Source organism: Centruroides vittatus, unplaced genomic scaffold, assembly GCF_030686945.1.
Source record: "Centruroides vittatus isolate TY-2023 unplaced genomic scaffold, ASM3068694v2 scaffold_1015, whole genome shotgun sequence".
Taxonomy (NCBI): Eukaryota; Metazoa; Arthropoda; class Arachnida; order Scorpiones; family Buthidae; genus Centruroides; species Centruroides vittatus.
In genome coordinates, this window is record NW_027122666.1 from 4,487,789 (window position 1) to 4,504,141 (window position 16,353).

Here is a 16,353-nt window from a genome sequence, read left to right on the forward strand (position 1 = left end):
CAAAGACACTTTTCAGTAACGAACAAGCGTTTGGAACGTTTTTAAACGAAATTCTAAATAGAATTGCGTGCGCCATCTCTACATCGATGAGTATTAAATAACACAATGCATGAGAATAAAGTAAAAATAAATAACGGACAATGAAAATAATATGCCCCATGGAGACATTAAAAATAAAATACAAACATAAAAATACGGTGCAAGCCGAACGGCGCACAGAACATAGGGGAGGAGGAGCTGTGCGGAGACTACATTGCGTGCGCCATCTCTACATCGATGAGTATTAAATAACACAATGCATGAGAATAAAGTAAAAATAAATAACGGACAATGAAAATAATATGCCCCATGGAGACATTAAAAATAAAATACAAACATAAAAATACGGTGCAAGCCGAACGGCGCACAGAACATAGGGGAGGAGAGGAGCTGTGCGGAGACTATAACAGACGGGTTCAGTCCTTAAGAAAGCTTCTGCTTATCCGCCTTTCTGACGTTTACGTGCCGCCTGAGCGCCAGGCCGCAGATACTTTACTAGCCTCTCGGAAGTTGATAGATTGTCCTTTCTGGCTTGCTTTGCAGATATGCCATGCCTCTGTATAACGGAGGTGCTTTATGTTGCGAACTGTTTGTATTAATCTTGCTTGGGCCCATTCAGCTTGGACTTCCTGGGGATCTGCCAGGACGTAAGTCGCCAACGCTGTGCATGGCTGTTCGCTTCTTATGTTTCTCTGATGTTCCGCCAGCCTTTCCTTGAGTGATCTTCTGGTGGCTCCAATGTAAAATAGTTTATTCTCCCTCCGTGCGTCCGTAATAGGGATTCTGTAAACTCCCGGAAGGGAGTTAGTGTCCAAGGCGTCTTTATCCGCTCGTAACAGCTGGTATATAGTGGGATTCCGTTTATATATTATTCTTTTGTTTGTAGCGGTTCCTATACATCTATAGATGCTGCCCAGTGTCGCTCTGTAGTCCATCAACGTAAACTCCTCTGTATTTAGGAAGTTTCGCCCCTTATTGCGTGTCGTAATCTGGTTAGTGACAGCTTTAGGACTGATCCCGTGCTTCTTAGCTAGCTTAATGACGTAATTCATCTCTTCGTTTTTGTCTTGGGTACTACTACAGTGTGTGTGTGCTCGTGCAGCGAGCGCTCTGAATGCTGCGAGTTTATACGCCGGCGGGTCATGCGAGTTCCATGAGATAAAGATCGGGCTGTAAGTAGGCTTTCTGTATACCTTAGTGCGGAAGGCTCCTTGGCTATCAAGCTGTATAGATAAATCTAGAAAATGTATAAGCTTACCGTTTTCTTGCTTGAGTTCGATCTCGAGGCCGAATTTGTTATCGTTGATGTCCATTATGAATTGGTGTAAGTTGTATTTTACATTCCAGAAGACAACCACATCATCAACGTACTGTACCTTGCATAAGTTAGGATTTGCGTTGCATATTTTGGCAGGAGTGCATTCTCCAGCGTTCTTAGGACCATCTCGCATAAGGTACCTGCCAGGGGGCTACCCATGGCTACACCCTTCTGTTGTGTGTAAGTGACGCCATTAAAGCTAAAGATGGATGAGAATGTGGTTAGGTGCGTCATCTCTAGTATCTGTTTTCTCTTCTTTTCTGGGGACTTGATCACGCTTAGAAGGAAATCCCTTAGATGGCAGAAACATGGTTCCAGCTTGACAAAGGGATATAGAGCCTTGAAGTCTAATACGGTCGTATATTTAACTTCTTGCAGATTCATGTTAGCCATTTTATGTAGAAGGTCTAGGGGTTGTTTTATGCTGTAAGGACTCTGGGGTAAATATTTATTAACGAAGCCGTTAACCAACCTTTCTAGTAAAATTGTGGGTGCGTTAGTTAGTATCTAATAAACACGGCTGCATATTTATAAGGTGTTCTGAGTTTGTTGTTTAGGAGTATAATTGTTAAAAAAAAAAAAAAAAAAAAAAAATTATTCGCTGTTAATAAGCAATAATTTTGAATACTATCTTAAAATTATGAAAATACAAATGTTAACAAATATAAAAAAAATTTTTTCTCTTTAATTTTCATTAACATTATTTAACGTATAGAGCAACCAATAAAAAATTATATTTACATTAGTTAACAAAAATATAATTATTAATGAATATTTTCATCTAATTAACCTACTTTTTATTATAAGGAAAGAGAAAGAGGGAAAGAGAATATTAAGAAATCAAATTTCTAGTGTAAACGTATAAAGTAGTTTTTCGTAGACTAGAGAAATTTTATATTGAAATGAATTATTTGGCCATTATATTAAATATATTTCTTGTATGCTGGTTAGAATTATATGGTGTCTCAGATTCTAAAGACTGCTCGCCTTATTATGTAGATCGGTTTTGTGGTAAGTTAAATATTTTCACGCGTTAAAATTTATTATAGGAAAGATTACCTAATATATTATGTTCCAGGTATGCTTTGAAACAATGTTACAAAATAGCACCATGCACAGACTAAATTAAAACAGTATATAAAGTTCCTGAGATAAAAACTTCAAAATATTGAATGTAATATGTAAATATTTTAATTATGTAAACAAATTATGTAGTAATAGTCCAATATAAACAACATAATATATATAAATATATATAGTGTGTACAGGCACAATGAAGTGACGTTTATTTTTTCAACACTAGGCTAGTTGAATCTTTATTTAGTTAGAACGTGTTTTTCTACATCGACGTTTCGGGCTTCAGCCCCTCATCAGCTAACTAAACATGTAGAAAATATATTTTTTTTATATATGACATAAATAAAAATCAAAAAACTAAAAACTCACATAAATTCTTTGTAGACTATACCTTGCTTTAGCATGGGTACTATACACACAGCAGAAATCGGACGACACTTAGGTCTTTACATTTTCAATATCAATTTTTTCTCGCAACTTTAACTCCATAAAAACCAAACCGTTTTTTCATTTTATTACATAAATAAGATAACTTCTGTAGAAATTAAAAAATTAAAAACCAAAATTTACAAATTCCAAAGGTCGTTTTTACTACCTCATCGACCAATCCGACAATTTGCATATAGCACTGTGTGCCGTAAGTTGCACCTATTAACAAATTAATTAGCCGACATTTAGAAACCCTTAAGGGAATTACAAAGATTTTTAATTTTCAATTTTTTATATTACAATAAATCACTATTTGGCTTAACGTTTACTCTGTATATTTTTCTCTTTATCTAATTTACATAACATTAATACGGAACATTATTTCATTAAATAATTCTGTCTTTACCATTCGATTATCGCAAATTATAATAATTTAGTACATTTCTTCATATTATTTTCATTATATTATTTTTAACCAATTATTATGAATTTTAACACTTAAGTTTTTATTTATACAACCTTGGTTTTTGTTTCGTAGTATTTCAACGCTTTCTTTAAATTTTCTATCATAAATCCTTTTCTCTTTATGTAAAATCTGTATATTTGATTGATTTATATTACAATTATTGATTACACAATGATCATAAAAAGCTGAGTTCAAACGACTATATTTTAAATCGGATATGTGTTCTTTAACACGCGTTTTTAATGTTCTTTTGGTTTCGCCTATGTAAAAACTATTATTCTCACAAGTACAGGGTATTTTATAGACGACATTTTTAATTTCATTTTTATCTTCTATATTATTTGTTGAACGTTGTTTCTGATTTAATCTAGATATTAAATTTTTATAATTTGGTGCAAGCTGTATGTTATTTTTTCTAAGTTCTTTATTAATTTTTTCATATACACATTTTATATATGGAAAACTTAAGTATTTAATTTTTTTATTATTTGCATCTTTTTTGGAAGGGAAAGGGCCTTTATTATGTATGTTTTTTTGCCAATTGTTAATTAATCTTGTAGGATATCCATTCAAACTAAATTTCTTTTTTAGACTGTTTATATATTTCTGATTTGTTTCCTGTTCGCTGGTTCTACTAAGTATATTCATATATTCCATATAAAAGATATTCCTTTTTATATGTAAAGGGATATTTGAACGATAATTCAGTGTCTTATTAACTGAACATTGTTTCCTAAACGGTTCAAGTATTAATTTTCTATTTTTCCGTTTTATCATCACATCAAGGTATGCTATGCTATTATCAGTTTTTTCTTTTTCTATAGTAAACTTAATTTCATTATGGATACCGTTAATTAATTCTTCTATCTTGTCTATTGTTGTTTCAGCTTCGTTATATACTATTAGTATGTCATCAACGTATCTTCTATAAAAATCTATACCCAAAATGTTTTTTATTTTAATATCGATTTCAATCATTATTAATTCCGCTAATTTCGGTCCTATAACTGACCCCATACTAATGCCGTCTTCTTGTGTGTAATATTTATTATTTAATTCTAGGTAATTACTCTTATAAGCAAACTCAATCAAATCTATAATATAAGGGTCTACATTCATTTTGTTTAACTGATTATTAATCAATTTCCATGTAATTGACGGATACATTTCAACAACGTCAATACTAGCTAACTTAGATGTGTTGTTTATCTGAACCTCTTTTAATTCTTGTAAAAATCCTTCCATATTTCGAATAGAACAGATTGAGTTTTCGTAGTCTTTAAGTTTTCCTTTTAGATATTTCTCTAAGTTATACAATACAGTAAATTTGAAGTCAACAATTGGTCGTACTTTTTCATTTTGTTTATGAGTTTTTAACTGAATATTTAATCTAGGGGTTCTTTCGTTATCCTCGGATAGTATAAATATCTTTTCGTTTTTGGTAACCTTTTTTTGTTTGTATAGTATATTAATTCGTTTTTTTAATTCTTCGTATATTATGTTTTTTGGATTTATCGGTAATTCTCTGAAATTCCCCTTATTTATAATTTCTAATTTTTTCGCTATTATCCAGTCTCTGGTTACAACTACAATTTGTTTTGACTTATCCGCTTTTATTATATTAAGGTTATTATCATTTAAATACTTGTACAGTTTTTCTATTTCAGCATTATATTTATAATAGTTTTTATCTCTAATTATTGTTCTATCTTTTTGCCTTATAATATGATGTTTTATAATATTACTTAAATTAATTTTCATTATCTCAGAATCTACTTCAGTCAGTCCTGCACAAGCTTTATCTAAGGTCGGTATTATATCTATTATTCTCCAGTTATTAGGACCATTAAAGTCTAATCCTTTTTGCATAATTTCTAAAATATTTTCAGGGATCGCGTAATTTGTTTTGTTTAACACAAGGGACTTTTTCCACTCATTTATTTCTTCAATAGATGGATATTTAAACTTTTCTATTAATTTTATACTTTTAGCCTTTTTGTAATTGTCAATGCTATCGGTATAAAAGGTTTTAACTTCTTCATTTTCATGTTGGTTTCTTTGTTTCTTATATTTTTGTAGGCTGCGCTTCAGTCTTCTAATTCTAATATATTTAAATTTTACGGTTGATTTCATAATTCTAGTATTAATGTAATTCCGCTCATATGTTGGTATGTTCTGGCTAATAGACTTAGGAAGGGTAAGTGTTTTTAACTGTTTATTCTCTGCAATATGTGCTTTTAAGTAGTCTATATCAACTTTAAGTCTTCTAATCTCACCTTGTATCCTTGTAGCGTAGCTCGTTTCTCTGTGTGTTTCCTCCTCCATATCTTCCTATATATCGATGTCAACTGCCGTTTCAATGTCAATAATTTGTTGATTTTGTCGAAACCGTGTTGTGTTTGATTAGTGTGTACAGGCACAATGAAGTGACGTTTATTTTTTCAACACTAGGCTAGTTGAATCTTTATTTAGTTAGAACGTGTTTTTCTACATCGACGTTTCGGGCTTCAGCCCCTCATCAGCTAACTAAACAAACTAGTGTTGAAAAAATAAACGTCACTTCATTGTGCCTGTACACACTAATCAAACACAACACGGTTTCGACAAAATCAATAAATATATGTTATTTTAATTTGAAATTTGTAGATTTGATTTTTTTTATTTATATGTCCAGTATTCTTTAATTTCTTTCACTTTTCTGGCTCTTTTCCGCGATTACAATAAGCAGCACCTCCTGTGTTTAAAATTAAAGGTCTTGATGTAAATTTATGTCAGATTGTAATTATGTAAAAAAAAATATTAAAACGTTTGTTCTATCTGTACTTAAATATTATTAATAAATTTTGTTTTAGAAATGTTTTTTGTTTATAAAATAAATCCTTAAAGTGAAATTTGAAAAAGTTTTTGAATGTACTGTATTTCACATCTAAAAATTTACTTTTGCCCAGAACTAACTATAATTTTATGCAAAAGAAAATGTCCTATTTAATTTCTAATCAAGAAATAAAAACAAATTTAGCCATAAAAATATACAAATTGATAATATAATAGGGGAAGGTGGGGCAGGATGAGGACGTTAAGGTTTGAAAAGTCATAAGATGGCAACTACTTTAATGAGAACAATAATTTTTTTATTCTCAGCAACTACAACATTTGGTAATACTGTATATAATATAAAATTTAATTTTTGAAAAACGTTTTTAAAAACAAGAAAATTTAATATTTTAAAATTATATGTAAATGCACCATCATGGGGTAAGATGGGGATATTATTTGTATATACAAGAAGGACAAATTAAAATGATCAAACTGTCGTTTTCTTCAATATTGGCACAAGAACAACGGCTTGTACCCATTTATCACTACGGCTACATTTATTATTATTTTCCGAATAAATAAATATAAAAGTTTGAACTTACTTGTATTTACTTTACTAGACAATACTGTCATTTCGCCCATGCTCAGTTTCGCTATTTTGTAAGCAAACGATATTTTTTTCGTGGAAAAAAATTTTTATCTCGATTGTTATCTCACATTTTATTTCTTGTTAAGATAGTATTTAAATTTAAAAAATGTTTTCATAAATAAAATAAAACGTAAAAACATAAATAATAAAGTGATACAGTATATATATACTGTATAAATTTATTATAGTTAGATATGATTTTAAATGTGGATTATTTCATTTTCTATAAAAAGATTATTTTTAAAATTATTATTTTATATATTCGAAAAGGTGATATAGAATTATTAATGACAACGAATTTAAAACTAGTTCACTGCACTATATTGCAGTGCCTCTAGCCAGCAGCAGAATTCATGGCCAATCAAGATGGTGGGGCAAGATGGGTACCCCATCTTGCCCCCACCATCTTGCCCAACGCGCACTTTTCATACTGACTGAAAACACGGGTCAACTTTATTTCAAAACTAAACAATTTCAGTCTTAAAGGTTACTCACTTAAAGGTTACTCACTTAAAGGTTACTCAGCTTCTTAATGTATATACTATAAACATCCAAAACACCTTATTGCTGAGAACAGGGTTAGTCTTAAAGGTTACTTCGAATACCATAATATCTTCATCTAAAAGGTAATGTAAAAGTTCACAATAATACTTATTTTGTAGAAACTTTGTAGCAGGCGTAAAATTAGATGCAAGTATTGCTGAAACATGGAAAACTGTCTTACTTCCAAACAAAGAGAGCGATTCGGACGTTCTCTCGTCCCGTGATCCCTTTTGAGGTTGACATTAAATAACAGCTAGATGAAAGCATGTTAACAACGAATAAACAGACTTCCCCGTCTTACCCCAAGGCCCCATCTTGCACCACCTTCCCCTATAATTTATTTAGCAAATTCTATAAAATGATATTCTTCACCGTTTAAGAAAAATTTTTTAACATTCGCGGAAATTTCTGTAAAATACAAAGAAACGAATTTATACAAAGATATATATAAATAGAACTAAATTTTTAATTAAGAGAGGATTAAAAGAAAAAGGCGAAATTCATGACACCTTGACAGAAGAAATTATTCGATACGAATAGTCACCGATTAACATGTGTATCAACGTTTAACAACACCACGTGTAAATTTCGAACCTATTTGATGTTTTCTTGAGATAACCTGAGTACCACCGTGACTGTACATACATTAGCTAGATAGACAAAACCACAGACTGGATAATTTTTATCTCAAGCTCAAACAAAAAATTAAAATAAAGTCAACTATTAGATGATAGAATATTAACATGCGTAAATTCCATTAAACATAAATTTACATTTAAAATTAAACGTTCATAACACAGAGAACAGAGATTTCAGCTATTCCACCTGAAAACTATTATTCCACTCACATATACTTCCTGAATACTAGTTTCTTAACGCTAATATAAAAAGTTTGAATGACATTTTAATAACATTATCTAGAAAGTAATACATGTTAACAGCATATAGCCTATCTTAAAAAATAAGTTTGTTTATAATTTTTTTAAATATTTGATAACATCCTGATAAATGTAGCCGAAATATTACTTATTCTTTCAAATCATTGATTTAAATGTAAATCTGTCTCTGTAATCCAAAAGAATCTACCATACAGCAAGCCGATTATATATCATTGATTTAAATTGAATTAACTGAATTTTCACAGTTGATCAATTCATTATAGACAACCAGTTTTTCAGTTTTTACAGTTCTAAACTCTTATTTTTCTTTTAGTTTTACATTTTATGATAAAATTTTATTTATGTAAATTAACTCGTTTAAATAAATAAGTTGAAACGTGGAATTTTGTTTTCCTAAAACTATAAAGTTTTCAGTTGGTAAGTTTGAAAATCTCCTGAAAATTTATTCTATACGCTCAAACGGATGGAGAAAGCAATTTCTAAACCAAATATTTATTTTTGTTTTGCCGCAATTGATAATTTATTATTTAGAGATTGTCGGCAATAGTTTTTCTTCTCGATTGTTACAGATATGCATTCGTAACGTTTTAATCGGTTTTGCGATTTTAGAATACAAAACTTAATGAAGCGAAGGAATATTTTTGGAAAAAGATTGTCGGACGAAGACCTGCATGCAAAGAAAAAGTAGAGTGGCGCAGTGAGATCGTCCCACACAGCATTCAAAGGATCCGGAAATCAGTGGAATTCCGCCTGACTTATTAAAGCGTCCTCGACATTTGGAGGATCAAGAAACAAGTGGATTTCCTCCTAATTCTTCGGAGAATTCCCATCATCTGGAAGATCTAAAGTTAATAGACTTCTTTCAGAGTTCTGAAGATTCTAAAAGAATGGATGAAGCCGAATCTCCATTGGCATCAGTCTAAGATATTTAGACTGAGATTGGTTTATATGAGCTAAGAGGAAATCGAGTTCGACTGCAATAAACTCCAACCGGATCATTTTATCGGAAAAGCATCTACAGAATTAAAGAAATTGCTGAAGAAAGAGAGGAAATGTTCTTGTTTCTGCTTTGGAGGTTACAAGACATCAAAAATGGATCCTGGTATAGATGATGGGAGTAACATATTCGTACGTTTGTGGAATCGTCTTTTTGGATAGGAACAATTTTGATAGATTCTATTTGATAGATGATTAATTTTACTTTACAGAATTCGTAGTATTTGTTTATTTTTCATCCCTCTCCTCACAAAGATTTCGGCAATAGTGAGGCGAGGCAATTTCCGATTTGACTTTACTCAGATTCGAAAGTCTATTCGAGATTGTTTCTCCAATGGACTTTCGAATAAACAGGAAATCATTTCCTTCGGGCTTTTCTGTATTAATTGTGAACAATTTTTTCCAATTTATTTGTGATTTTATTAATAGACTGTGTTTTGAACTCTTCAGAAATAGATTGGAATTTGTATGAATCTTCCTGCCTGTTTTGTTATTTTATATTTATTTTATAAAGAAAAAAACATTTCTAAAACAAAATTTATTAATAATATTTAAGTACAAATAGAACAAACGTTTTAATATTTTTTTACATGATTACAATCTGACATAAGTTTACATCAAAACCTTTAATTTTAAACACAGGAGGTGCTGCTTATTGTAAACGCGGATATTGTTATCAGACCACTAATATTATATTACTAAACATATAAATTGAGATGTTTACTCTCGTTAATCGTCCGTTTATCCCTTGAACTCAATGCTATATACCAGGGGTGGCCGACATACGGCCCGCGTAATGGGTTTATGCGGCCCGCGATTAATTTATCAATATTAGCTACTTAACTTCCAATAATTGGTCAAATGGATGATTCGCGATACTTCTTCATTTTTTAAAACTTCCATTGTAGAGATTTACAACTTTTGCATTCGCCTGTTATAAATTTACACTATTTGAAGAACGAAAGACCCCACACTCACTGAAACTCATCTGCCATCTTCTCTTCCAGTTAATTTGTAGATACTAGCCTTGCGACTCTTTCTCCGACTAGACTGCCCTCTATCGGTCATTGGAAGCGACTCTCATTCACCATTCCGCCATGTCACTCTGTTCATGCTGACGTGTGACGCACAGCGCCGCCTGCCTGTCGACTTTTTTTTTCTTGTACAGTAAATTTCTTCGCATTGTAAAATGACATTGCGCATGCGTCAGGAACTTCTGTTCGAACAAACCTGACCTGCCGCCGGGTCAGCGTATTTGTATTTAACATGATTTAATTTTAATACTTCGTTCGGCCCGTGAAAAGATTTTACTTTCCAATTCGGCCCTGGGGCAAAAACTGTTGGCCACCCCTACTGTATACATTAGCCTAATATTGTTTAAATGTTTAGTTCTGATTCCAGGTACTTCATTTATAGACTAGCTATTTCCTGTTGTTGAAGACTTGTTCTTTATTATTATTCAATTAAAGTACAGTACAAATATTATACTGTAATCCTTAACATAATGGAGAAGCAAATAAGAAACACAAAGATTGTCTTTCAAAGATAGACTTGAAATTAATCTTTTTAATGGCTACTTTTAATTTGTAATAAATTTTAAGGACTTATCAGACCAGAGTTTTCAATAGGAAAGTTCACTGAGATTTTATTAAACCAATATGTACGGTACATCTCGGAACGGTTATTACCCTTCCTCAGTTGGTTATATTTCAAGTATTCTTGTCTTTTCTAATTTGTATTCGACATTAAATTTTAGTCACAATGAGTATCTTCGTTTTTGTAGCAAATTAAAAATAACCATTAAGAAGATTGATTAAAATATAGGACAAAAAGTAAATAATTACAATAAACATGAAATTTTATTAAATCAAGACTTCAAAGCTATGACTTAGTAATGTTTTGTAAAAACCTCCCTATTAAAGGGCCATTGATGCGTTATAAAGCAAAAGAATTAGTTTAAAATTTTGGAAATAAAGCTTTACTGCAAATGATGAGTAGTTTAAGCGGTGGATAAAAGGAGAGAATCGTGTGTATATGAACTCGTAGCAAGAAGAAAAATTAAATCAACTGAATTAGGGATAAAGACAGAATGACCAAGAATTATTCCTTAATATTCACCAAGGAATATTTATAATGCACACAAAACAGCAGTTTGTTTTCGTGCAATGCCCGATAATACAAACGTATTTAAACATGAATGTCCTAACAGATTTAAATCGCTGAAGGAACATATTACGATTCTTTGTGTACTAATATTCAAAGCATAAAAGAAGAAGAAAAAAAAAGACTTGTAGTGATTGTAAAAAGTAAATATCCTACACGTTTTAAGGCCGTTAATTAAACCATGTGACAACGTAATCGTATCTAACTTAAAGGCATACTTCAGAAAGGAAATATATGGAAGAATTTTAGGAGGATTAGATGATAGTAGAAGACGAACTGGTTCGACTACTATTGCTAAAAGAATGTTTCTATATGATGCACTATATCTTATGGCAGTGTCGTGGAATCCAGTATCTGCGAAGACCATTGAGAATTGTCTTAAAAAGCAACCCTTCATCTTAATGTATCATTTTAAAGCTTATTTAATGTATATTTTCCCTATATCGCCAATTTTCTCGTTTAAATTTATTTAAAAATACAAGAGGGAAAAATGCGTCAAATTTGACTCATCCAAACTGTCGCTTCTCCCAGCTATTCTCTCAATTGAACTCATCAGAAAGTTATAAAAAGTTACTTTCCAGTTTTATCTTTACTCTTCGATATTTTCGAAAATTTTTTAAAATTTTATATAAAAGAATATTGTTATTATTTTAAAATATTCAAATTCGTTTAAAATATATTCATTTAAAAAATATTGGATAGTGATGGTAATGATGAAAACGATGAAAAAGTCCTCCAAGGCCACAGTACTTGAATGGGAAAACAAATCATATTTAGTAATAGGAATTTTATTTTATTTTATTAATAGAAACAAATTCCTTAACCGTTTTTTATAAAAATAAAAAAATAATAAAAATTCTTATCAATTAATTTTATTTTTATAATTTTAAATTATTGAAATGAAAATAAAAAAAATTACAAATTTTGAAATTAAATAAAGTGCCATAAATATTTTGTAAGGGATATTACCTGTATAATATAATGAATTATCTGAAAATTTTAGTTATAAATGTGCTAAAAAATTAAATTACCTTTTCTTCTTTGATTTCAGTACGAGAAATACAAATCTAAAAAATAAAATTAATTAATTTCATATAATTGTATAAAACATTTTAAATATTAATTGTAATTTAAAATATGTGATAAAATAATTTTTTTTTATCAAGTTAAATAATATTGTAGTATTGGAAAAATTCTCAATGTCTATATGAAAATCAACTAGACACAGTATTTTATAAAATAATATAAAGTAATTTATACGGTCTTTTATAGAAAATTTTATTTTCAGTGAAATTATATTTACATAAAAATCAGCGATTATTATTATTTTTTATTTTTAAATCTTACAAGATAGAAAATAATATAATAAAAAGAGTGTATCAACAATAAAATATAATACAGTATATTTTACAGAACTATATAGGAACAATTGAGAAATCTTAAGAAACTTAATGTTTTCTTCTCAACCTACTGCATTATACAAGGCGTATGTACTGCACATTGCAGTGAATGTAAGATGCAGTGAGAAAAGTTTTGATAATAGAAATTATATTTTCAAAGTTTCGAGTTGACCACCGATTTTCCGGTACCCATGGTTCTAGAACCATTCTGGATTATCGATTTTGCCGGATTACACCTCCGACTCATTATACTCCTCATGTATCTCTAAAGCATTATGACATTAATAGAGACTTAAACAACTATTCAATGTGATTTAATGTAGTGATGAACAGAGCCCGATATATCCAGGACCATCCTTCCAAAAATCTTTACATAAAAACGATAGTCCAAAGTGCGACCAATCGAAGTTGCCAGTATAAGTGATTTATCATCCTTACTGGCTACTCTGTTAGCAAACGACACACAGCGCCGCTGATGGTGGCTCAGTGAACTAGTCTGGTGGATCACGGGAAATTTTTAAATAATAATACGTGTAAAATCGATTAAAAAGAAAATTAACGAAGTAATTAGAATTTTCATTAAACAATAACGGTTTCATAAAACCAAATATTTTAAAAAATTGATATTTAGGAATGCACAACAATATTTAATTAAAAAACATTTTTATATTTTAAAATAAAACTCAAATTAACATTTATATTTACTACAATAACATAGAAATTTCGTAACAATAGAAGAAAAAGAGTTTAATATAGTTCCATGTTTATGCCTTAAAATGATAACAGAGATAACACATACAATTTGTTAGATTAAGTGTAGCATTAAATGCATATGTAATAAATATTCTATATTACACAAATAATATAAATTCAATAGCCTATAAAAATATTTTATATTTACATAGGCTAACGAAACAACGTTATATACAAGAGTAAAATAATATCTTATTGTCTTGGAAGTAAAAATTCCTACGAAAGATTTTTACATGAAATCAAAGTTATTTCCAAAATAATTTAATTAATATAGTATATATATATATACATTATTTATCATTTAAATTTGAAATATGCAGCTACCTATATATATATATATATATATATATATATATATAGGTAGCTGCATATTTCAAATTTAAATGATAAATAAATACTTAAAATATTAAAAATAAATGTAGTATTAATAATATATATTATAGTACTAAAGTACTAAATATGTATATATACTCGTATACTATATATATATACAGTATTACAATGTAATCACATATAATTTAAAGTTTTTACCTCGGTTATTTTCAATACTGTTTTAGTTTGTTTCAAGTCAATGTATGCTGCTGTTTGATAACATCGTTTGACAGCATTATATACCTTAAAAAACGTTTTTCTTTATTTTATTAAAATACAGAAATACAGTAAATTAAGAAAACAATTATACTGAAATAAATGCAATAGATATAACAATTGTAAATTAATATATTATATATAGAATTGTTTTACTTTCTGTTATATTGCACTGATTTGTTATAGATATTATTTTATACGTAAAATTACTTACATCGTGATCAAGTCTACACAATCTTCCGAGTTTTTCCTCATTTTTCAAACGTTTTCCATCTGGATTAACTGAATCAAAACAATTTTCATAAACGTCAAACGGCTGAAAATAATTAATTTTCTATTTATTTAAGGCATATTATCTTTAAAATTAAACGACAAAGTACCTACTTACTCTGGAAATATTAAATTTTCTTCCACATTCTACTGCAAATTCTCCATCCTTTAATGCTAAAATTGATTTTGAGGAATTAAGTTTTTTTTATATGTATTAACGAAGACTATTGTGTGAAAAAATTTATAATAAATTTTAACGTATGAAAATAGTTAACTTACCACAAAAACGATCAAGAAAATAAGGCGAGCAGTCTATAGAACCTGTGACCCGATATAATTCTAGGCAGCATAGAAGAATTAAATTTAATATAATAGCCGAATAATTCATTTTAACATAAAAATTTGCTCTCTAATCTACGAATATGTACTTTATATACGATTACACTAGATGCATGATTCTTTAATATTCTTTTTCCTTATATATAAAAGAAAGTAGGTTAATTAAGTGAATAATTTATGAATAATTATATTTTTAGTACCTAGTTAAAATGTAGTATTTATTATTGACATATGCTAAACAATGTTTATATAAATTAAAGAGATAAATATTTTTTTATGTTACAATTATAATTTATGACTATTATTTAGAATTTTATGATCCTATTTACGTATTCACGATTATTGTTTATTAAAAACGAATGATACTTTTTACGATTTGCGTATATTTTTTTTATAAAGTTTTAAATGTAACTTTAAGGTTAACTTCTTTTTTATACATGTATAGAATAATTTATTTTATTTCTTTTTGACATGTATAAAGTAATAAATGTCGTTTGGTGCTACTTGCAGAATTTTAAGTTTTCAATGACCATAAGTATTTTCCTATAGGAAAATTTAAGATTTATTTTAATACGTATTTAAGTAATGATCTTGACATTTGCAAAGTTGATAAACAGTTGACAGAAAAATAAAATTTTAGCAATTATTTATTAATTGCTGTCTCTGACCGAATATTGGCAGTTTAATTTCCGACATAAATGCTAATGACGTGTGAATATTTTGAAAGTATTTACTTAAAAATCCTATTAATATTATTCAACGTAGGCCTATATAGTTAGCAACTATCATGTGTACTGTGAAATTCGGGTTTTATCTAGTTTTTCCGAATTAATTATTCCTATGATTTTAAAAGGAAAAAACAGAATTCGTGAAAAATTTTATAATTCTTTCTGTTAAGGCAACCGACCTCACGTTGTAACATAATAAAATTTACACTAAACATCCGAATTCATCATTCTTCCGTCCTAACAACGATCTCGTAACTTAGTTCCCACGGCGAATCTATAAAAACCGCGTCTTTTCCGCCTCTCGGAGGAGTCTCTTTCGATTTGCCAGTCGTGCGTGCTAGTGGACGAACAGAGAATTAATTGTTCATCGGAGTCGCGAAAATTTGACCTAGTGCCTATAATATTTGGATATTCCGTCGTCTACTTGCAAAGAGTATGCATCATTGCAAACTCTCTCTCGGGCTCCCCCTACGCGAAATTGAGAGTTAGAATTTTAGCTTAGAACTTAGGATTGTAGTAATAATTTTTGACTTTAATAAATCTTTGTTTTGTTGTTTAAAAAATGGTGTCTTTATTCGACTGTCGTCCACGCCTTCTCGTCGACCCCATTTCACCTCTCCTCCACTCGCGTAACGCGTAACGCGTAACAAAACGTAACAGCCATCCTTGACAAGTGAGTAGGTCAACGACCTGTTGCCGGAAGGAGCAGTCGGACTTCCTCCGACCCTTCCGCGGCTCAGTACTAACGTTTAACAAAAGTATGTATACGCTACTTTTCAAACTTGTTCCATGTTTTATAATGATAACCCGAATATCGCCGGAACATTAGCCATTACTTTGATATTTGTAATAAGTATAACATATAAATGATTCAAAAAA

The 16,353-nt window shown here is 29.8% G+C and overlaps 1 protein-coding gene and 1 long non-coding RNA gene across 2 annotated transcripts; both read right to left on the minus strand.

Moving 5' to 3' along the window:
- Positions 1-3,323: 3,323 nt before the first annotated feature.
- Positions 3,324-5,654, minus strand: LOC136986292 (uncharacterized protein MAL8P1.12-like). The gene has a single exon (XM_067283788.1). It carries the CDS (start codon positions 5,652-5,654, stop codon positions 3,324-3,326), a length of 2,331 nt encoding a protein of 776 aa, XP_067139889.1.
- A 6,377-nt stretch (positions 5,655-12,031) lies between these two features.
- Positions 12,032-14,748, minus strand: LOC136986384 (uncharacterized). Its single transcript, XR_010882470.1, has 6 exons — positions 14,687-14,748; positions 14,526-14,581; positions 14,352-14,453; positions 14,081-14,164; positions 12,428-12,463; positions 12,032-12,145 (listed from the first exon to the last, which is right to left on the minus strand). It is a non-coding gene; the product is annotated as an uncharacterized lncRNA (long non-coding RNA).
- Positions 14,749-16,353: the final 1,605 nt, after the last annotated feature.

Bases quoted from the DNA above. Each gene is read 5' to 3' on its own strand.
- LOC136986292 (XM_067283788.1), bottom strand. From the start codon at position 5,654: ATGGAGGAGGAAACACACAGAGAAACGAGCTACGCTACAAGGATACAA.